We start from the raw sequence: 25,000 nt of genomic DNA, 5'->3' as shown, positions 1-25,000 counted from the left end.
GCAAAAAACAGTAACAACAAGTGTCACAATGGAGACATTACTGGTGCCCACTGGAGCAAATTGATGAACAATGGAATGACAGTACTACAGTGCTACAATTAATGCAGTTTTACTATTTGTTTAGATCAATGTGCCAGAACATGTCTTCATTGTATGTGTATGTATACATTCAGAAAACTTAATCCAGGGAATGAAGAGCAAAAGAAAATATTCCTGATTAATTGTACTGACAATGAAATTGGCATTGACATTGAAGAATTAAGCACAGATGGCCATTTGTTGTCACGAGTGGTTCAAGTGCTAATTCTCTTGATTTTAAGACCTCTTTGAAAGCATTACTTCACAGGATTATGTATTAAATTTAATTAGCTTTAAGGAACTTACTTAATGAAAGCATTTAATGGGATTTCTGTACACAAGACAGTAGCCCACTCATAACAGCAGATGCAATGTGTTTTTGTACATAAAATACCCAATGATAAAATGTGTTTAGAGCTCTCCCCATGTACATGAGGTTTCATGCAAATCTTGTCATATTGCTAACATTATTACAAAAATATGTACTACAAATAATGTGTATGACAGGTATAGTTCAAATTTGGAGCAAGCATGAAATTTTGTTTACATGTTCTTACATACTCTTTTAGAAGCTATTATTTTAGCAACGTTACATCTTTTGTAAAAAAATTTTTTCTTTAGAAGGAAAGAATGATTAATATATTTTTCTAAATATTTCATCATAGCAAATTTGATTTGCAAACTGTAAATGGAAAATATTAATAATCCTAGAATATTTATTTTTAATAATAGTTTACATTAAAAATCATCAAAATTTAATGAATTTGACTTCTATTTAAAATACACCATCACCCCACCCTCGGTCTGGGGCTCTGAAGCACCCAGCCCCGCCTCGCGCCTCTCAGTCAGCTCTCTGCACAGCCCTGACCCCTCCCTCTTGGCCAGGTAACAGGGATTTCCATTCTGAGACCACACCCTGTGTAGAGGAGCTCTCCGATTTCCCCCCACCACCGTTCTCCCAGCCCCGCCTCAGGCCTCTCAGTCACCTACCAGCGCAGCCCTGACCCCCTCCCCCCTCCTCCTCTTGCTCAGGTTGTTAGGGCCATGTCCTCACGTCAGGGGTCATGATCTCAAAAGGGGGCGTGGCCTTCTTCTGGAGTGGCCGCATTTACTTCTTCCATTCCATACATGTGCTTGGCCAAAATTGGTATAATCTATTCTTCTGAAGAATACCCTGGTCATCTTAGTCACTATATGTTAATAATCAACTAGCCTATCCTATCCTAATTTCACAAAAACTGTCAGTGAACACATCAAGATGCACATAAGGTCCTTTGTAAAAAGATCATAGCCCCACGTTCAATTGAGGCCCCTCTCAAGCTAAGGAAGAGCGCCTGACAGTAAAGCCCATAATAACATGAAGAAACAGCGAAAATCCCCAACACCAGGAGAGATGGAAAAGAGGATCTCAGAAACCTCAACAGGAACTTCCCAGAAATACAACCTCCTCTCAAATAAAGAATTCAGAGACGTAATCACGAAGATAGTTGACAAACTCAAAGCAACTATGGAATGAAAACCCAATAAATTAAGGGAGGATATGGATACAGCATGGGAATGGTCCACCAAGATAATCAAGGAAGAAATGAGAGCAGAAATGTTAAATCTATGAACAGAAGTGACACAATTAAAAGATGAAATAAAAAACTAGGTAGGAGCCCTCAATAGTAGAATGACTACAGCCGAAGAGAGAATCAGTGAGCTTGGAGATAAGCTGCACAAAGCATATAGGCAACAACAAATAATGGAAAAAAAACTCAAAATGGCTCTAGAACGAATTAGAGTCCTAGGGGATGACCTCAAGAGAAGCAACATAAGAATCATTGGAGTACCAGAAGCACAGGGAACCATTCCCAATGGAAAAAAAAACACAATTAAAGACATCATTGCTAAGAAATTCTCAGAGCAAGAGAATGCAGGCATCCAGATCCAAGGAGTCCGAAAGGTGCCAGCTAAAAGGGACCCAAATAAAACATCCCCAAGGCATATCATAGTCAGAATGATGGGTGCTGTGGCTAGAGACACAATACTGCAAGTAGCAAGATCAAAGAAGGAAATCATATACAAAGGAGTACACCTTAGATTCACAGCAGACCTATCAGAAGAAACCTTCCAAGCCTGAAGACAATGGTGGGATATAGTGAAAAAACTTAATGAAATGAATGCCTCACGAAGAATACTTTACCTGGCTAAACTCTCAGTTAAACTTGAAGGAAACATACGCCATTTCACGGAGAAGCAAAAGCTCAGGAACTTCATAGACTCAAGACCAAACTTAAAGGAAGGACTAAAAGGGATACTATAAGACAAGGAAAAAACCTACAAGAACAACAAACCCTACAGAAAGATGGCACAAAATCCCTGACAATAATTTCTCTTATTGTTAACAGGCTAAATGCACCAATCAAGAGGCACAGACCAGAATACAAAGGCAATCTACAGAATGGGAAAGGATATTCACCCAATACCCATCAGATTATGGGTTGGTATCAAGGGTATATAAAGCACTGGTCAAACTCTACAAGAAGAAAACATCCAACCCCATCAGAAAATGGACCAAAGAAATGAACAGAAATTTTTCCAAGGAAGAGATACGAAAGGCCAAAAGGCACATGAAAAAATGTTCTGCATCACTAATCACCAGGGAGATGCAAATAAAAACAACCATGAGATACCACTTCACACCACAGAGTATGGCACACATCCCAAAGAACAAAAACAACCGCTATTGGAGAGGATGTGGGGAGAAAGGGACCCTTCTACACTGCTGGTGGGAATGCCTACTGGTCCAGCCCCTTTGGAAAACAATATGGATGATTCTCAAAAAATTAGAAATTGAGCTTCCATTTGATCCAGTAATACCACTTCTGGGAATATATCCTGGAGAAACAAAAAAGTATAGTGGAAATGACATCTGCACTTACATCTTTATCACAGCACTGTTTACAGAATCTGGAAAGAACCCGAATGCCCGAGAACAGATGACTGATTAAAGAAACCCTGGTACATCTATACAATAGAATACTATGCAGCTATTAGAAAAGATGAAGTCATGAACTTTGCATATAAGTGGATCAACATGGAAAGTTTCATGCTAAGTGAAATGAGTCAGAAGGAGAGGGACAGACATAGAAAGATTGCACTCATCTGTGGCATATAGAACAACAGAGTAGGAGACTAATACCCAAGAATAGTAGTATATAATGCCAGGAGGTTGACTCCATAGCTTGGAAGCTGGCCTCACATGCTGGGGGAAAGTCATCCCAGATATAGAAGGAACACCAAGTAAAATGTCATTGGAGATCCTTCGCGGGAAGGGAGATGCGTGCTGAAAGTAGCCTAGAGACTAAACAGGATGACCACTTAATACTCCTATTGCAAACCACAACACCCCAAAGGAAAGAGAGATCAAATTGGAATGCCCTGCCACAGAGGCGAGGTGGCGTGGGGGGGATGGGACTACGGGGGTGGGAGGGATACTGGGTTCATTGGTGGTGGAGATTGGACACTGGTGGAGGGATGGGCTCTCAAACATTGCATGAGGGAAAATGAAGCAGGAAAATATGTGAATCTGTAACTGTAGCCTCACTGTCACTCACTAATTAAAAAATAAATTAATTAAAAAAAAAGAAAAGAAAAAGAAAGTTAAAATCCATGTCTACATTGTTGAATTTCAGTTTGGGGGTCAATGGGAGTATGTTTAATGTTTTTTGATGATTCACACTGCCTTTTGTGTATTGCTCACACATCAGTCTGAGAGATCATCTAAGGGTAAGGCATTTTCCTTGTATGTGGTCAACACAGTTGGATCCCTAGCACCACATACTATCCTCTTGGCATTGCCTGGAATAAGCATTGAGCATCTCTGGGTGTGGTCCAAACACAAAACAAAGCAGAAATTTAACTCGAGCAAATTTACATCAAATTTTATATTATGACTGAAAAAACAAAAAAACAAAACAACAACAAAGATTGCTTGATAATTCTAGTATAATGTGCCTTAATACGTTTCCACTATAGAAAGATACTATTGTTGTAATGCATCATTTGTTTGAGTAGTATACTCACAAATAAAATTAACAAATTATTTTTTTCTTCAAAAAATTAAAAAATAAAAAATAAAACACACCATCGATGTAAATATAAAAGTGAAATTCTATGAGCTCCAAGAAAATTGAGAGATATAGCACAAAAAATTCATGAAATGAATATATTACCAAGAATACTCTGTCAACTAAATTGTCATTCAAATATAAACGGAAGTTACAGTGATTCAGGGTGAGAGGTAACAACTTAAGGAGTTCATAGCCTTGAAGAAAGTCTTGTAAGAAGTAGTAAAAGAGATTCTTTAAAAGACAAAATAAATTCCTCAATATTTAGCCTGGAGTATGGCATTCACTCACGATGCTTATGGTTACCCTGTAACTAGATTAAGAAAGGTTGTTTTCTTCCAGCCGCCCCAGCCCGTGTCCTCTGCGCCCCGGCTCCTCCCCGGGCCCCCTAACTGCGGCCCGCCCTCTCAGGTACCTTCCCGGACCCTCGGCCACGCCCTCCCGTGCCCCGCTTCCCGCCGCCTGGACTCCCCGAGACCTTCCAGCCGCCCCAGCCCGTGTCCTCTGCGCCCCGGCTCCTCCCCGGGCCCCCGAACTGCGGCCCGCCCTCTCAGGTACCTTCCCGGACCCTCGGCCACGCCCTCCCGCGCCCCGCTTCCCGCCGCCTGGACTCCCCGAGACCCTCCAGCCGCCCCAGCCCGTGTCCTCTGCACCCCGGCTCCTCCCCGGGCCCCCTAACTGCGGCCCGCCCTCTCAGGTACCTTCCCGGACCCTCGGCCACGCCCTCCCGCGCCCCGCTTCCCGCCGCCTGGACTCCCCGAGACCTTCCAGCCGCCCCAGCCCGTGTCCTCTGTGCCCCGGCTCCTCCCCGGGCCCCCTAACTGCGGCCCGCCCTCTCAGGTACCTTCCCAGACCCTCGGCCACGCCCTCCCGCGCCCCGCTTCCCGCAGCCTGGACTCCCCGAGACCTTCCAGCCGCAGGAAGACACTGGGGGCGTGTCCTGTATGTTAGTGGGCGTGGTCTAAAAGTGGGCGTGGCCTCCTCTCAGAGCGGCCAACGCTAACGCGGCCGCAGTTATTCTTTGTTACCTCAGCTCAATCAGTACTTGTATGTTTTTGAAAATTCACTTTTGCAATCTCTAACACACAAAATAGCCATTAGCTTAGTCTGACACTATAAAAGCTCTCAGTTAATAAGGGAAGTTTAGCACGATCAGAAAACCTTCTTTCCACAAGAAGGAAAAAGGAACAAATAACTACAGAGGTCCAGCTCTATACTTCCGTAACAATATGAAGAAGCAGCGAAAATCCCCTCCACCAAGAGAGGGAGAAGAAAAAATCCCAGAAACATCAATGGGGGCTACTCACATCTATGACCTCTCAGATAAACAATTTAGAGAGGAGATCTGGAGGAGAGTCGACCTACTCCAAGCAACCATGGAACAGACATCCAATAAACTAAGGGAGGAGATGAATCAAGCGCTGGAACGGTCTACCAAGAAAATTCAGGAAGAAATGAGAGCAGAAATTTCAAATCTTCGAACAGAAATCTCACAAATAAAGGAATCGGTAGATGAAATAAAAATCTCACTAGATGCCCTCAACAGTAGAATGACTACAGCTGAAGAAAGAATCAGCGACCTGGAAGATGAGCTGCAGAAAGCTTATAGACAACAACAAATCATGGCCAAAGACCTCAAAATGGCTATAGAGCGAATCAGAGCCCTGGGGGATGACTTCAAGAGAAACAACATAAGAATCATTGGAGTACCAGAACCACAGGGAAGTAACCCCAATGAAAAAAACACAGTCAAAGACATCATTGCTAAGAAATTCCCAGAGCTGGAGAAGGCAGGCATCCAGATACAAGGAGTCCGAAGAGTACCAGCAAAAAGAGACCCGAATAAAAAGACTCCAAGGCATATCATAGTCAGAATGACGGATGCTATGGATAGAGACACAATTCTGCAAGCAGCAAGGTCAAAGAAGGAAATTACATACAAAGGAGCACCCCTCAGATTTACAGCAGACCTGTCAGAGGAAACCCTCCGAGCCCGAAGACAATGGTGGGACATAGTGAACAGACTCAACGAAATGAATGCCTCACCAAGAATACTTTATCCGGCTAAACTCTCACTCAAACTCGAAGGAACCATACACTACTTCTCGGATAAACAACAGCTCAGGTCCTTCATAGACTCAAAACCAAACTTGAAAGAAGGTCTCAAGGGGCTACTGTAAGACAAGGTGGAGCCACATAAAAACAACAAATACCACAGAAATATGACACAAAATCCTATCACAATAATCTCTCTCAACGTCAACGGCCTAAATGCAACCATCAAGAGACACAGAGTGGCAAAATGGATCCAGAAATTAAACCCATCATTCTGCTGCCTGCAAGAAACACACCTGAACAAACAGAGTAAACATAGACTCAAAGTCAAAGGATGGAAAACAATCCTGCAAGCAAACAACCCCCGTAAAAAAGCTGGAGTGGCCATCCTAATATCCGACAACATAGATTTCAGGTTGAAAAAGATTAAAAGGGACAGCGAAGGTCATTTTCTGTTTATCAAGGGATATGTTCAACAGGAAGAAATCACACTCTTAAACATATATGCACCTAATGAGCGACCAGCTAAATATTTAAAACAACTCCTAGCAGACTTCAAAGAGGACATCACTAACAGCACAATAGTAGTCGGAGACTTCAATATGGCCTTATCGCCTCTAGATAGATCGACAAGAACAAAACTCAACAAGGAAACACTGACTCTGAAAGAAGAAATTGAAGAGAGAGGCCTAATAGACCTATACAGGGCCTTACACCCCCAAAAGAAAGAATACACATTCTTTTCCAGTGCACACGGAACATTTTCTAAAATAGACCATGTACTGGGCCCCAGACCATACCTCAATAGAATCGGAAAAATAGAAATTGTATCAACCATCTTTTCAGACCACGATGCGCTGAAGATAGAAGCTAACCACTCAATGACACGGAGAATCAAGTCAAACACTTGGAAATTAAACAATTCAATGTTGAACAATGAGTGGGTCAGGAAGGAAATCAAGGAAGAAATCAAAAAATACTTAGAAACAAATGAGAATGAAGACACGAGCTGCCAAAACCTAGGGGACGCAGCTAAAGCCGTGTTAAGGGGAAAATTTATAGCTCTCCAAGCATTCCTCAGGAAGGAAGAAAGGGCCCACATAGACAGCTTACTTCACGACTCAAGACCTTAGAAAAGGACCAGAAAAGGGAACCCAAACCAGATCGAAGGAAAGAAATAATAAAAATTAGAGCAGAAATTAATGACATGGAAACCAAAAAGACAATCCGAAAGATCAATGAAACAAAGAGCTGGTTCTTCGAGAAAATAAACAAGATTGATAAACCACTAGCAAGACTCACAAAGAAAGAAAGAGAAAGAACCCTAATAAATCGAATCAGAAATGAAAAGGGGGACATCATAACAGAAACCAGTGAGATTCAAAAGATCATTAGAGACTACTTCGAAAGTCTATATGCCACAAAACAGGAGAACCTAAAAGAAATGGATGGATTCCTCGATTCTTACAATCTCCCAAGACTGAACAAAGAAGACTTGGAATACCTGAATAGACCCATCAATGTTAAGGAAATTGAAGCTGTGATCAAAAACCTCCCCAAAAACAAAAGCCCAGGCCCAGATGGCTTCACTGGCGAATTCTTCCAAACATTTAAAGAAGACCTGCTGCCTGTTTTCCTCAAACTTTACCAGGAAATTGAAAAAACAGGAAATCTCCCAAACAGTTTCTATGAAGCACACATCTCCCTAATACCAAAAGCAAACAAAGACATCACTAAGAAAGAAAATTACAGACCAATTTCCCTGATGAACACCGATGCGAAGATCCTCAACAAAATACTGGCAAATAGGATCCAACAACTCATCAAAAAGATTATACATCACGACCAAGTGGGATTCATCCCAGGGATGCAAGGATGGTTTAACATTCGGAAATCAATCAACATAATCCAGCATATCAACAAAAGTAAAGATAAAAACCATATGATCATATCAATAGATGCAGAGAAAGCATTTGACAAGATCCAACATCCTTTCATGATGAAAACCCTCGCCAAAATGGGGTTTGGAGGAACTTTCCTCAAGATAGTCGAAGCCATTTATCACAAGCCTACGGCAAGCATTATCCTCAACGGGGAAAAACTAAGGGCCTTTCCTCTGAGATCAGGCACAAGACAAGGATGCCCACTCTCACCACTCCTCTTCAATATAGTACTGGAAGTACTTGCGATAGCTATTAGACAAGAAAAAGAGATTAAGGGCATCCAGATAGGAAGGGAAGAAATCAAACTCTCACTATTTGCAGACGACATGATACTATATCTAGAGAAGCCTAAAACCTCTACTAAGAAACTCTTAGAAACAATAGACTTATACAGTAAAGTTGCAGGCTACAAAATCAATACCCAAAAATCCATGGCCTTCATATATGCAAACAATGAGGCAGAGGAAAGGGACATGAAAAAAGCAATCCCATTCACAATCGTGCCCCAGAAAATCAGGTACCTCGGAATCAGCTTAACCAAGGAAGTAAAAGACCTTTACAAAGAAAACTACATAACGCTACTCCATGAAATCAAAGAGGACATGAGGAAATGGAAACATATACCCTGCTCGTGGATAGGGAGAATCAATGTTGTCAAAATGGCAATACTCCCTAAAGCATTATACAGATTCAATGCGATCCCTATAAATATACCCATGACACTCTTCAAAGAAATGGATCAAGCAATCCTAAAATTCATATGGAATAACAAACGTCCAAGGATAGCTAAAACAATTCTTGGGAAAAAGATGATGGGAGGCATCACCATCCCCAACCTCAAACTTTACTACAAAGCAGTAACAATTAAAACAGCATGGTACTGGAACAAAGGCAGAGCCGTAGACCAATGGAACAGGGTGGAATATCCCTACACACAACCCCAAATGTATGACCATCTAATCTTTGATAAGGGAGCAAGAGATGTGTAGTGGAGCAAGGAAAGCCTCTTTAACAAATGCTGCTGGCACAACTGGACAACCACATGCAAAAAAATGGGTTTAGACCTTGACCTGACACCATGCACAAAAGTCAGATCAAAATGGATTAAAGACCTCAACATTAGACCACAAACCATAAGGTACATTGAAGACAATGTCGGCGAAACCCTCCACGATATTGAAGATAAAGGTATCTTCAAAGGTGGCACGGAACTAAGTAATCTAGTAAAAACAGAGATCAACAAATGGGACTACATTAAACTAAAAAGCTTCTGCACCGCAAGAGATACATTGACCAGAATCCAAAGACTATCCACAGAATGGGAAAGGATATTTACACAATACCCATCAGATAAGGGGTTGATATCAATGGTATATAAAGCACTGGTTGAACTCTACAAGAAGAAAACATCCAACCCCATCAAAAAATGGGGCGAAGAAATGAACAGAAACTTTACCAAGGAAGAAATACGAATGGCCAAAAGGCACATGAAAAAGTGCTCTGCATCACTAATCATCAGAGAGATGCAGATCAAAACAACCATGAGATACCACCTCACACCACAGAGACTAGCACACATCCAAAAGAACAAAAGCAACCGCTGTTGGAGAGGATGTGGGGAGAAAGGGACCTTTCTTCACTGCTGGTGGGAATGCCGACTGGTTCAGCCCTTCTGGAAAACAATTTGGACGATTCTCAAAAAATTAGATATTGAATTCCCATTTGACCCAGCAATACCACTGCTGGGAATATATCCCAGAGAGGCAAAAAAGTACAATCGAAACAACATCTGCACATGTATGTTTATCGCAGCACTGTTTACAATAGCCAGAATCTGGAAAAAACCCGAATGCCCCAGAACGGATGACTGGTTGAGGAAACTTTGGTACATCTATACAATGGAATACTATGCAGCTGTTAGAAAAAAGGAGGTCAAGTATTTTGTAGTTAAGTGGATGGGCATGAAAAGTTTCATGCTGAGTGAAATGAGTCAGGAAGAGAGAGACAGACATAGAAAGATTGCACTCATCTATGGTATATAGAATAACAGAGTGGGAGACTATCACCCAAGAACTGTAGAAATAAGTACCAGGAGGTTGACTCCATGGCTTCGAGGCTGGCCTCACGTTCCGGGGAAAGGGCAACTCAGAGAAGCGATCACCAACTACATTGTAGTCGAAGGCCATGTGGGGGAAGGGAGTTGCGGGCTGAATGAGGGCTAGAGACTGAGCACAGCGGCCACTCAACACCTTTATTGCAAACCACAACAGCTAATTAGAGAGAGAGAACAGAAGGGAATGCCTTGCCACAGTGGCAGGGTGGGGTGGGGGGGAGATGGGATTGGGGAGGGTGGGAGGGACGCTGGGTTTACGGGTGGTGGAGAATGGGCACTGGTGAAGGGATGGGTTCCCGAACTTTGTATGAGGGAAGTATAAGCACAAAAGTGTATAAATCTGTAACTGTACCCTCACGGTGATTCTCTAATTAAAAATAAATAAAATTAAAAAAAAAAAAAGAAAGGTTGTTTTACTCCTATCCTGTTAGGGGTTTGCATACATTCACAGTAACAAATTAATATTACATTTATAATGAAGAGTGTGTACCTAGTCAGGTAATTTAATTTTTACATTCATAGAGATTTTATTGCATTCCTATTAATGCAGACAAATAAGCAGTATACATAATATTTCCAAACATAAAGCCAATATTCATGTTTTTAGGATAGGACAATTTTTTTTTACTTCTTTGTATTTTCCTTTACCCTCCTCACTGTTACTAAATTTTGATTTTTTAAGATTCTTTTATGTAAATCTTAAAGTGTATTAGCACAAATTTTTTGATAATTTTAAAGTTTGTGTACTTGCAAAAAATATAAATTTTGAAAAAAATTATCATTTTACAATTTTGTGGAATTCCAAATTAGCTCTATGCAGTCATATAGTTAGATGTCCAACTTCATAATTAAAAAGAAAATTGGAGCTATCCCAAATATGGGAAAAATAAATATAGTAAAGTAATAAATGTTCAAATTCATCATAATTGAAGATATTATCTGTAGAAGTAAGCTTACACATATAGGGTAGAGGGTGGGAGGCATCTTCAGGACACTGGGGAAGGAAAGCTGATGGGTGTTGTGGTGGAATGATGTATTAATGAAAAGTATGATTAAACTACTACAAATCCAGGTACCTCAGTAACTTTTTTAAAAATAAAGTGACTACAACAAATAGATTCAAAGTCTAGATTTTAGAATTCATCCGATAATAAAGAGAAATTAAAGAGACTAAAACAAAAGTAGAATGTGATAATTTAGCAAGTACCACTTTGGGTCATATCCTTCTTATGCTACCCATTGATACCTCCCTTAGAGTGTAAATTCTCACAACAAGGTATGCTTTGTAAATTGCTTACTGGTAAAGGCAAATCTACATATTGTCTGAGGAATATAGACATACAGACATTTCTGCAGGATCACTTTAGCTGCAGAAATCCTTATTTAGTGTGGCCTTCAGGTTCATGGCAAACCATACATTCATTCTTCCTTAAACAACTGTACAATTGTTACCTGTAGTGTAAAACATATGACAATAAAAACATAATACACGCATGAATCTGAAGCAAGCATTTCTAAAGCTTTTAAAAAGACTAAAAATAGCCCCTAGATGATGATTTACCTAATGAGACAAAAAGCAGGAATAATAGACCAAGAAAATATTTCTCTTATCTTTAGGTAGTGTACTGTCAACCAAGCTGACTTGAAATCCTTTTAGCAAGATTATGGACTACTCATAGCTATGAAAAGTGATTTTTGATAGTCATCAGTGACAGTTGGGATATGGCTAAAAGGACCATCAAGTCATTGGTAAAGATAAAGTCACAGTTTAGAGTACTCAAGTTGAATTTTTTTGCAGAGGCCAGAGAGGCATGTTAAAGAATTGGAACACATATTTTGCCTGTGATAGGCAGGGTGTGATGTGCATAGCCCCCTGAATACCAAAGATCATCTCTTTCAAGCACTGAGCTAAGAGTAGTGTCTGCATACAGTCAGGTGTAGCCCCCCTAACAAAACCAATAAAGACTTGGAAGGGGGTTGTTTATTTGCTTCGCAAAGTGAAAGACATTGCTTCTCCTCAGATAAAATAAGTGCTCAAATTGTTTTGGGCTATTTAAATTTATTATTCCTGTCAGCATTTGGGAGCTGCCTGATAGAAAGGACATAATTAAATTCTACTCTTTCAACTATACAACAAGTTAAATCAAGCCTCACTCTAGAGTATTAGAGATATTTCAGAATATTGTTCTGTTTCTCATTTTTGATTTTTATTTGGGAATAAAAATTAATATTTGGGGCTGGAGCAATAGCACAGCAGGTAGGGCATGTTGCCTTGCATGCGCCTGACCCGGGTTCAATTCCCAGCATCCCATATAGTCCCCTGAAAACCACTAGGGATAATTCCTGAATGCAGAACCAGGAGTAACCCCTGTGCATCACCAGGTGTGACCCCAAAAAGCAAATAAAAACAAAAAAACTAATATTTACACTTTTTGTTTCCTCAGCAACAATTACTTTCAAGGAAAATTGAAACAAACTAATACATTTTAAGTGAAAAATTATTTAATTTTATACCTCTTGAGCCACTGTAAAAATTATGTAATCTGTGCCATTCTTCAACATGAAATCATTTTTTTTATGCTCCTATATATGATTTTATTGGAAGAAGACAAAAGAGTTGGGGCTGGCTAGTTTATTTTTTTTATTTTCATTTTTACAAATTTTATTCAAGAGTACCAATAAAAATAAAATCATTGCATAGACATAGATATAAAAAACTAAGATTAGGATAGCATAATCTACTATCCATAAACTCAACAACTTAGATGATATGCATAAATTCCTTGAAACAAAATAATCAAATAATTTTTTTTAATTTTTTATTGAGTCACCATATGGAAAGTTACAAAGTTTTCAGGTTTAAATCTCAGTTATACAATGCTCGAATACCCATCCCTTCACCAGTACACATATTCCACCACCAAGAATCCCAGTATAGCTCCACCCCACCCCCTCACACCCCTAACCCCCTCACGCCCCAAGCCCCCCCACCCTAAGCCCCCCCGGCTGTGTAACTAATAAATTTCACTTTACTTTCACTTTGATTGCATACAATATTTCAACAAAACTCACTATTATTGTTTGGAGAGTCTCTCCCCTAAAGTCAGACCTGCTGAAAAGGACGCATTAGATAATTTGTTTTCCATTGCTGAGGATGAAGAGGTATGAGGTCGAGTGACCACACTTAGTGGCCTCTCAGTTTTGGGTTTCTGTAATTTAGCATTTTAGTAACTAAGTCCAGAGAGATATCTGCCAGAAGTTGCATCGTTGCCAACTTGTACTTCTCAGTTACATTATATTCCACATATGAGTGCAATCTTTCTATGTCTGTCTCTTTCTTTCTGACTCATTTCACTCAACATGATACTTTCCATGTTGATCCATTTATATGCAAATTTCATGACTTCATGTTTTCTGACAGCTACATAGTATTCCATTGTGTAGATGTACCAGAGTTTCTTTAACCAGTCATCTGTTTTGGGGCACTCTGTTTTTTTCCAGATTCGGGCTATTATAAACAGTGCTGCAATGAACATTGAAATACATATGCCATCTCTACTATACCTTTTTGCCTCTCCGGGATATATCCAACATGAAATCATTTTATTCAAACTACCAAATTTTATAGTTGCTCTAAGAGTTGCTTCCTTTCTCACAGGGTTTACTTGTATGAAAATGAAAGGGATTTATTTGAAATTTAATATGCTAAGAATTTGTTAATACAAAAATATAAGTAACATTTTGTATTTTAACTTTTTAATTTGAAGCACCACAATTTGCAGTCAATCACACAAGTTCCTACTCCACACCCTCCACCAGAGAGTCTGCCTTTCTCCACACTGAGTGACATTTAATATGATTATTGATACAAAAGTAAGACAATGATGTCTCTTCTTGTAATAGGTAAAAGTAGTAAGAAGGAGAAATGCCAGGATGGTGCCCTATACCCGCTGGTGGAAACAGAACTCTGTCCTTGTGATACATTTATATCTCAACCTTATGGAAATTGGTCTGATTGCATTCTTCCTGAAGGCAGAAGAGAACCTCACGGAGGATTGCAGGTACTAGGAGAAAGCAAAGAATGTGGACAGGGCACGCGATTCCAAGCCATCACCTGCTCTGATAAAAATGGACGACCAGTAGAGCCGTCCCACTGCAACAGCTCTGGTAAGGAGATTTGATGAGGACCAATTTGTAGAACTTTACATATAGTCCTGGAGATTTGGGTTTGTAGTTTTGTTATACTCATAAAATATGGATCTATGAAATATATATATATCCACATGTGATAATTTGGAATGGGATCAATCAAGACTTTGACCCACTTTGGTCTGTATTTCTGGTGCTTGTTCACTGGGAATGAACATAATTTCTTTCCCTGAGAAAATCATAGCTTTTCTCAATGAAAAAAATTTGCTAGGTTTTTCAAAAACAAGCAAATTTTGTCTTTTGGTATTCTTATACTTCATTCACAAAGATAAAAAAATGTCTTTTGTTCTGATCATGTAACTTAACGTTTAAAGTGTTAAATTCCTTCTATTGTGGACAAGAAAGTGCCAATGAAGGGGGTGGGATTGTTTTAGATTTGTGTAATGAAGTGTATAAGTACACTTAATAGAACTATAGAAACATAATTAGGCAATCTGAGATATTTAAGGTCGCCTATTTAAGCTGCTATTCACATTTCAGGTAAAATAATTTTATTAAGGAAATATGAGAGAGAAAGGTTGAAATGGAGACATGCTTAAGAGAGATCATAAATCTCTTGAAGAGAGAACCCGATAGGTGAAAGGCATTTGCCCAAAATGCATGTACCTCAAAGAAGAAAGATGTTGCATAAACAGAGTTAATGGGTATGATTAAATCCAAGAATAGAACGCAGATTTTTTTTTATTTTTAGTCTTGGAGAATTTGAAAGAAGGGTGTAAATTGATAGGGGGTGTAGAAAGAGAATTGTTTAGTCATGTCTTAGAAAAATAAATATTTTTTAGTCTCTATTGTCAAGGTCCTGTATACTGGAAAGATTTTCTTCTGTGATTCTGTGTTGGGGACTTCCAGATTATATTGACCAATATTTAAAAAAGTAGATGTCCTTGTGCTGTGACTGATCTCAGAGGGAAAGCCTTCAAATTTAGCACTTAATGTGATGTTGACTATGCATTTGGTGTATGGCTATTACTGTCTTGAGGTATGTTTCTTCTATCACTATTCTGTTGAGGGTTTTATAATGAAGGGATGTTGAATCTTTTCAGAAACTTTCACTGCATCAATTGATATAATCACATAAATTTTACCTATACATTTTTTAAGTAATTCTGAGGAAGGGAAGGGAGAGAGATGATAAAGCAAATCAAGAGAGAATGAAGGCTACTCCAGACTGGAGAGAGAGCCTCAGTACACATCAAGAGGGGAGATGTTGGCAGCCATATGCATTTGCTGGCAACACACATGCACATTATCTTTACCTTTAATGATAAGGCATATGACTTTAATTTAGTATAATGAATCATTTTTATATCCCTGTGATTAATCCCACCTGATAATAGTGTATGCTTTTTTTGAGAAAGGTTGTTGGATTTATTTCACCAAGATGTAGTCAAGGATCTTTGCACTGATGTCCATGAGGAATATTAGTCTATAAGCTTCTTTTTGAGTAATATTTGTCTGATTTTAGTATTAAAGTAATGTTGGCTTTATAGAAGTTATTGGGAAGTATTTCTTTTCCTTCAATATTTGGGAAGAATTTGGAGAGTATAGGAACAGGTCTTCTTTGAAGACTTAGTAGAACTCTCCAGTAAACCCATCAGCAAGGCATTTACTTTGCATACAGCCAGCCTAGATCCAATCTCCAGCACCACACATACTTTCCCAAGCTCCATCAGAACTGATTACTCAGCTTAAGGAATCCGGAGTAAGCCCTGAGCACCACTTGGTATTCTCCTCATGCAAATAATCACTTGTATCACTTGTCCTACCATTGCTCATCGATTTGCTTGAGCGGGTGCCAGTAACATCTTTATCTGTCCCTGTTGTGTGCTAGTGTAGCCCAATGGTGTCTGCTCGCTCCAGGAATACATCCAAATAATAGAGAAATAAAATACAAAGTGTATAATTCAGGTCTGAACATATTATAAAATTATAATTTTAATAAAATTTTATAATTTTAGGGCTGAGATACAATATGAGATATTCAAGTAAAACAGTTGAAAATACATGATGTAATATAGTAGTAAGAAATTTCTCTGTTTTGCAGATATAGATTTTGACATAACTAAATTGTCTAGATAAATAATGCAAATCATGTGGGTAATGGGGAGAGTTGACTTAGATTAAAAACCCAAGAAATCTTTTTGGAATGTGCTAGAAGAGTCTTCCACCTATTGTACAAACTCATCCCCCCTTACTTTTAGCTTTTGGGGTCACAATCAGCGATGCTAAGGGGTTATTCCTGGCTCTGCACTTAGGAATTAATCCTGGTGGTGCTTGGGGGACCATACAGGAAGCCTGGGATTGAACCCAGGAGGGCCCCATGCAAGGCAAACGCCCTGCCTGCTGTACTATCACTCAAGTCCTTGTACAAGCTTCTTAACTGTCTAGAATCTGATTTCCACTATAGCCATCTGAGTAGTTTTAATAGTGAGCTTTTCTTTGTCTAATTGGTGTTTCTATCTGTCCATGCTTTCAAATTACTCTGTCGATTTACAGTGTAAGTGAAAATATTTATCTACACGGGGGCATTTAAAATTATTTTTCAAATGTTTGTAATACCACCTGCATTTTTAACAGTGCCCAGAGGCTTCATTCAGCAGTATTTAGGGTCCTGTGTCTTTACTACTTGGACTCATGGGGCCACACAGTGCTGGAGATTGAATGCAGGGCCGCACATATACAAAGTATATGCTCTACCACTTGAAACATAACCCAGTCCTAAGTGACAAGATCTATTCTTTGTTTGTTTGTTTATTTTTAAACAAATTATTTTTGGGTGGTGTCAGAAATTGAACTCCAGACTCGATTCTTGCTAAACAGAACATTTAACACTGAACTTCATCCCCTCTAACATGTTAAAACTACATTTATATACTTATTTTCCTATCTAAATTATAGAGCATTTTGTGTTGACTAAACTGTAATTTCTAGCACTTTTATTATTGTGCAAATTTTGCTCCAAAATATTTCCATTTGGTAATAAGCATTTAAATGATGGTAAAGGGAACTGTGATGTCCTAATGTTACTTTCAATGACATATTCGTTTTACCATATGCTATAACCTTATTGGATGTCCTCCCACTGTTCCCCATGTACCTTCTGTCATCTAATGAATCCACTTCTTTGCCAAAGTGCTTTCCTCAAACTCATGTAATTTTTGCAGAGAACTCTTTTAGAGCCATACTTCAAGCAAATATTTTTAAGGAACCTCTTCCACGATTTCAACAACAGATTCTACATCATTACATATAGTTATACTTTAATGTAGAACATCTTGTATTAGCTTTTATCCTATGTCTTTTTCTATGCAAATTATTCATGAATCATGAGATCCTCATTAATCGTCAATTTCTCGAGTGGGCTCAGTAACCTCTCCATTCATCCTTTCCCTGAGATCTTAGAAGTCTCTCTCAGCTCAGCCCTCTCAAGGATGTGACACTGGAGGCTCTTTCAGGGTCAGGGGAATGAGATCCAGCTTGTTACTGGATTTAGCATATGAATACACCATGGGAAGCTTGCAAGGCTGCCCCATATGGGCAGGAAACTCTCAGAAGCTTGCCAGTTTCTCCCAGAGGGAGAAGTAGGCTACAAGATATTGCGTGGCTGCAAAGCGGCTGTGCGCTTCTGGGAGCTTGCTTTTAGGTCTCTGGGTGCTGATGGAATTACACACACCTGGGTTCCTCTGCCAGTACCTCCATGCGTGAGGCCTGTCCGAACATGTGGAGAGGGGCCTGGACCATGGCTGTAGCTAGGTTCTGGTAGTCTTCAGCCTCCGGGAGCTCTGCTTGGGGTGGGGAGGGAAGCTGGAGCACATCCCCTCCGAGGGGCCCCAGGGAAGATAGCCAGGCATGCGGGCAAGAGACTTTCTGCATGTCTCTCTTCTGGGAGCTTGTTTTTAAGTATCTGGGTGTTGGCTGTTGATGGAATTACAGACACCTGGGTTCCTCTATCGGTACCTTCATGCAAGAGTCAAATTTTCTTACAGAGAATCAACTGAAACTTGTCTCAATACCTCCTCACTCTTTCTGCACAGAGTGTCTATTGATGAGCTGCTGCTAGTACCATTTAAACCACCTTAATTGGCTTAATACCTTTCCCTCATTTTTTTCTTATAATTTTACTGTATGCTAATTTTTTAAATATGTGGTTCTACACAAAAAACAGTATTATTTGAGTTAAAAGTAAAACCTGCCCACAGCAGAAGTTTGTACCATTTGAGTTCTGGATCTCATATTATAGTAATATAATGCAGAACTATGCATTTTCTTGTAATGTCTTTCATATTCTTATTTGCATCTCATTATACCAGCTTCTTAAGAGCTCTAAGTCTTGGGCTGGAGCAATAGCACAGCGGGTAGGGCGTTTGCCTTGCACTTGGCCAACTCGGGTTTGATTCCCAGCATCCCATATGGTCCCCTGAGCACCGCCAGGGATAATTTCTGAGTGCAGAGCCAAGAGTAACCCCTGTGCATCGCCAGGTGTGATCCAAAAAGAAAAAAAAATGAGCTCTAAGTCTTGATTTTGACATTCAACATATTAGCCAGAACTATGCTTTATATCATCCCTAAATTTGATAAGCATGCCATCTGTGTCTTTGGCTATGTTGTTAATCAAAATTTTAACAAAAAAGTCCAAGCATTTTTCCCTCAGTATTCAGCTACAGGGAGACATCGCTCAGAAAGGCACTCATCTATTAATCAACATTATTTATATAACTACCACAATCCATTCAGCATTTTATAGTTGCTTATGTGCATACAGAAATTTTTGACATACTATTTTGTCTTTTTTTTCCTCCTCTATAACTACAGTAAATCTATCAAAACCTAGATCACTTTCTCTTAATTGATTTTTATGAACCATATGGACATATAAAACTCTCTTTATTAAAGGATTCACATGTAAATCAATGGTATGTTTATAAATTTATGTTTGAATCAAGCACAGTGGTTTTGAATTAACCTACATTTCAAACCTTCTGACTAGAACTGTCCCTCCAATACAAAGGTAATAACTATGACTAAATTACAAGAAGTGCAGACTAAGTCACACAAGGATGATTTGCTTCTTAATATCTTGAGGTACCTATCAAATATTGATATTGTTATGAAAGCAGATATGACACTATGAGGATATAACTGAAGAATATATTTCCTGAATATATGATTCATTGTGTTCTCTGTATTCTGGATACAGTTATTGCCCTTCCCAATATACTCAGTTGCTTTCTTCATACTAGAACTTACAGGTCTCCCTAGCTCTTTTGTTTCAGATTTTCATTTTAATACATTGCCATCATGCTGAATATAGGTGTGGGTTGCCAGGTCACTCTGTCTCAGCCATTCTTGGCTCACTGTTCTGGGCTTGACAAAGTACTGGACATGGATTGACCATGTCTAGTGGTTCTGGGCTTATGCAGTGCAGGGAATGAGCTATAGGCTTAGAAAATGCTAGGTATATTCTCTCTCACTTGTCCATACCTTTAGCCCTTCCTGTACATTTGTCTTTACTTCTGCAAATTTAACCTGAAGATCTATAGTTAACATCAGCTTCAAAATATATATTTCCCTTAATACTTAATTGTTTAAGTATAAGGAGATCTTCTATACTTCATAATGAAAAACATATCACATAGGTTCTAAAAAGATAGCTACACTGGTAGAGTACATGAGTAGCATGTTTGTGGTCTTGACTTTGATGCTCAGAACTTCATGGCAATCTGGCCACAGGTTGTAGCCCTGGTGATAGCTGAGCACTGCTGGACTGAGCAGAAACCTGTCAGACCTGCAACACAAGACTGAGCACCTCTGGGAGGGCTACCTGGTCCCTCAAAAAACTATAAAGACTGGACTATTCATTATTGCAAATCATATTGTAGATATGTTACTTCTGTTTTCTTCTTTCTCTTTTTTCACAGGTTTCTTTAGGAAAATATTAATATTACAAATAGCCTATTAATTATCATAATATCTAAGACCATTGCATGCCAGGAAATGCATTTTAGATTTCTTATGATTTGTAATTATATTATTTCTACCTGTATTCTGTTCATTTCTACTTATCATTCTTAATTATACTATTCAATTTACTGTTATGTCAGTCTTTTTCTTGGATATTAAGCATGCTTTGTGAAAGTATAGGGCAAAATATTAACTAGTTGAGTATATGCTATTTGTTAGGCATTCTACATGCTGCTTTACTTAGGACGTTTAAAAACACCGGTCTACCAGAAATATATATTTATATATATGTATACATATACATATAACTGTGGGCCACTCTAGTCCAGTATAGTTATGGTATTATTTTTGTAGAATTAATATAAAATATTTTTATGTTGTTCATATGACATAGGAATAGGAAAATGACTCACCACATGCAAAGATTTTAAATTAACTTTATTTTTGAGTGCTGCCACACCCAGTGTCCATTGAACTGTTTTGAGCAGGGAAAATACAAGTTATCTTGAAAGCCATTGAAATCTTTTTATAGGTCTTGAGATGTCGTGTCTCAAATTGTTTTATCATGTATGCCCTCAGGAATTTTTCCCTGTAAAGTGTTTAATCAAACTGATGTATTTTCAAACTATTTTTAGTATTTAAATGGTTACTTCAGGTATTGAGACTCATTGTGAGGCATGCAGAACTAAGGAAGCTAGGGAAGACTCCTTCATCTCAAGAAATACATAGGGGCTGGAGCAATAGCATAGCAGGTAGGGCTTTGCCTTGCATGTGGCCGACCCGGGTTCGATTTCCAGCTTCCTATATGGTCTCCTGAGCACTGCCAGGACTAATTCCTGAGTGCAAAGCCAGGAGTAACACCTGTACATCACCACCGGGTGTGACCCAAAAAGCAAAAAAAAAAAAAAAGTTCATAATGTAAGCAGGAGGATAGTGGTTCCTGGTTCTCCCCTCTGGGACTGCTCTCCATGCTGCAAATCTGCAGTTCCAGTGACTTTGTCATTGGATCTCCAGAGTCTTGCTTGAGAGACTTACCCATTTGTTTCTTGTCTCTACTTCCTGTTTAATGTCTCATATTTTAAATTTTGGTAGACATATACTTGAATTGCTGCACACTCTCATCAGTGGATGTATATCCTTCCATTATTTTAGCTCAATTTTAATAATTTTCTTTCAGTCTATAATCCCAATCTTATTCTCCCTATGTTTCATTTCAAGTCCTTGAAGCTAACCTATACATATTTATGTTAAAGTTTATATTACTAAAATGTGTGTATATGACTAGAGTGATAGCACAGCGGGTAGGACATTTGCCTTGCATGCGACCGACCCCAGTTTGATTCCTCTGTCCCTCTCGGAGAGCCCGGCAAGCTACCGAGAGTATCTCACCTGCTCGGCAGAGCCTGGCAAGCTACCTGTGGGAAGTCAATATGCCAAAAACAGTAACAAGTCTCATAGTGGAGGCGTTACTGGTGCCTGCTTGAGCAAATCTATGAACAATGGGGCTACAGTGCTACATATACATATAACTATGTGGATGTGTCTTAAATTTTGTTCAGTAATCAACATCTTTTTCAATGTTTTGCAGTATAATTTTTAAAAATTTGTGTATAAAGTATACAACAAATTTCTGATTATGTAGTTTTTTTATTAAATGATCAATAGAATCAAGTTAACACATCATGTCACATATCTTTTGTGTGCATACGTGGGAATAATATTTGATCTCTCCCTTTTAGCAAATTTTCACTACATATGCTTAGAATTGATAATTATGATCATTATATTATACAATAAATCCCCAGAAACTGTTCATCAATTAACTAAACTGTGTTTTATCACCAATATCCACTATTTCCTCACCCATACCCTATATATGGTAACTACCATTCTATTCAACGTCTATGAGATGACTATTTTGGATTATACATATAAATGCAATCAGATTAAATTTGTCTCTATGTGTTTTCCTCATTTAACAGTTTAATATCTTTACCATGTTATTCAAAATGGAAGGATTTCCGTATCTTAAAAATAAGTAAGATTTCATAAGGTATGTTATAATTTGTAGAATTTACACCTTATACTATGTTAATCAAATTTGTTTCAGTATCAACAAACATTTTGGTGTTTATTATGACTATTGCAAACAATGTTGCAATAAGTGTGGAAGTACTACAGTTGTTTTTGAGCCCACACAGACCATGTTCAGGATTTGGTGTAGGCTATGTGTTAAAGATTACTCCTGGTAGGCTCAAGGGGACATATGGGGTACTGGGGATTGCACCCAGGACAGTTACATACAAGGCGAATGCCCAACCTACTTTACTATCAATCAGGGCTCCAGATTTGCATTTGTTTAAAATTTCATGTCTTTAAAATGTTTGCTTTATTCTTGTAGTTGAATTGTTGGATCACAACTAATTCCACTATAAAAAATTTTTGTAACTTTTTTTAAGAGCTACTGTTTTGTGTTCTGTCATGATTAGTTGATTTCTGTTAGTGGAATTACTAGATATTAATTGTACTGTGGTGCTGCATATAATGAAATAAACTTATGGATAGTTTATGGGACTTGCTGAGTTTGCTCAACTATAAATGTCAGTTTTCTCACAAGAAAATTCTCACTAGGATACATCTCTTTTCAGTATTATTAGCTGTCTTTGCTTATTCCTCTATATGTGGATTCATTGATTGATTTTAGGGAACTGCATAGTATTCTTTGTGCAGAGCCAGCATGTAATATTTTCTTAAAATTCACAAATTATTCAGGCATCATTCTAATCATATTCAGCTAATTATGTTGTGAACAGTTATAGAATGATACTTTTTGCTACAGTAGATGACTTGGTGGGTAATAAGATAGTATAATTCACCAATAATAAAAATTAAGAGGAAGAATACTAATCAAAAAGTTAGAAATGATTCAGAGTGTTAATTATTGGTAGCCTGTGAGTAAAATATTAACATTTTTTTCTGAACTCTTTCCCCCTACCCTAATTTTCCCGTTTCTAAATTTTAATTGTACTATTATTGCAACTCATATTTTTGAGTCTTATATGTGGGATGAAATCCAGGCCAAACTTTTATCCCTATGGCATACATGTGGTATTCCTGAATCCTGTATACATTTAGTTATGTATTTTTCCACCTGATAATTCCTAAGAAATGCAAAACAGGAATTCATAACCTAAAATAACTTACCACTATCTCAGTTGCTTTAAATAAAAAGCTTGAAATTTTATCTTTTTCTGACTCTCTTTTAAGAAGTTGCAAAAATAAGTTCAATAGATTTTACCTCAAATTGGATAAATCACAACTCTCCTGGACCAGATTTATAGTTGAAATATAACAGTTATGTCATCAGCTTCCTAAGGTGATAATAATTGTAAAGAGGTCACTGTACAGCTAAGATGATTATGTCAATCATGAGCTGATACCTAGGAAACTATCTTCATTGTTTCCTAAATTAAAGTTCTATTTTGTAACATTATTACCACACATTGAGTACTGTGAAAAGTCATAAAATTTTAATCCCACTTAGTTTAATGGAGAGTCATAAAGCAAAGGATTATAGAATTCTGTAAGTCATTTCAAAGGGCTTGAACTATGATATTTAAATTATGTTCTTTGAATAACCTAAACACGTTTTCATTCAAAGGAACTCATTGTTATGTATCAAAAGCTAATAATCAGCTATTTTTGTTTGATCAATAAATCGACAGAAAAATTGCCATGAGATCACTACACATTCCTGCATGCCATCTGTTAGCTTTGTGAAGAAAATATGGAGAAAACTCAAGATGTTGAAACCCTTTTAGGGATTTTTTTTATATATTTTCATGTAGTAGCATATTAATCCTGATTCCTATCTTTATTTCCTATACTTAAAATGCTGCCATACCTTTTATACATTATTTTTAGGGAGAAAGTGTAGCATTTGTTAATCCCTTACACCAGGACCTCTATTTCTGTGTTCTTAAACCTTATCCTATTGTGTCCCACTCCCAACATGTTTACTTCTTATCCAATTCTCTATTATGCAAGTTGGCCCTCTAGGCTCATGCTATTGTTCTTAATTTTTATAATCATATCAGGTTCTTTTGGAATATTCTGGGGCCTACATGGGGTTACATGTCCCCTCATTGAGAAATGCAGTTCTTTTCTATAGAGCACTTTTATGAAATAAGCATAATAAATTACACCATTTTATATAGATCAGAAATGAGATAGCAGGGTGTGATATAGCTAGGATAAATTAATAGCACTAGAAATAATTATACTAGATGAATGTGAAATTTCCATACCCATTGCAGCATGTTCTCAAATAGAAAAAGATAATTTATGGGGAATGTGCCATATAGTTAGCACAGTTTAGTGCTCTTGTTTGAACTTCATAATAAAGTTATACAATAGATACTATTTTTATATATTTTTGAAATAAGAGAATATTTTTAATAATGGTCAGGTAGTGTTTTCCATTTTGAGCATTATGCTGTCTCTCTCATAACTTGTAATTTTTGCTGCTC

The 25,000-nt window shown here is 38.2% G+C and overlaps 1 protein-coding gene across 1 annotated transcript in view; it reads left to right on the top strand.

Moving 5' to 3' along the window:
- Window positions 1-25,000, top strand: part of THSD7B (thrombospondin type 1 domain containing 7B) — a 1,129,969-nt gene that overhangs the window by 785,569 nt on the left and 319,400 nt on the right. Inside the window, exon 14 of the mRNA XM_055123230.1 lies at window positions 14,205-14,468. Coding sequence (XP_054979205.1) covers window positions 14,205-14,468 — 264 coding nt within the window. The remainder of the gene's footprint in view (window positions 1-14,204; window positions 14,469-25,000) is intronic.

This window comes from Sorex araneus, chromosome X (assembly GCF_027595985.1).
Source record: "Sorex araneus isolate mSorAra2 chromosome X, mSorAra2.pri, whole genome shotgun sequence".
In the NCBI taxonomy this organism is placed as follows: Eukaryota; Metazoa; Chordata; class Mammalia; order Eulipotyphla; family Soricidae; genus Sorex; species Sorex araneus.
Note: the sequence above shows the minus strand (reverse complement) of the source record. Positions and strands in the feature narration are given on the sequence as shown.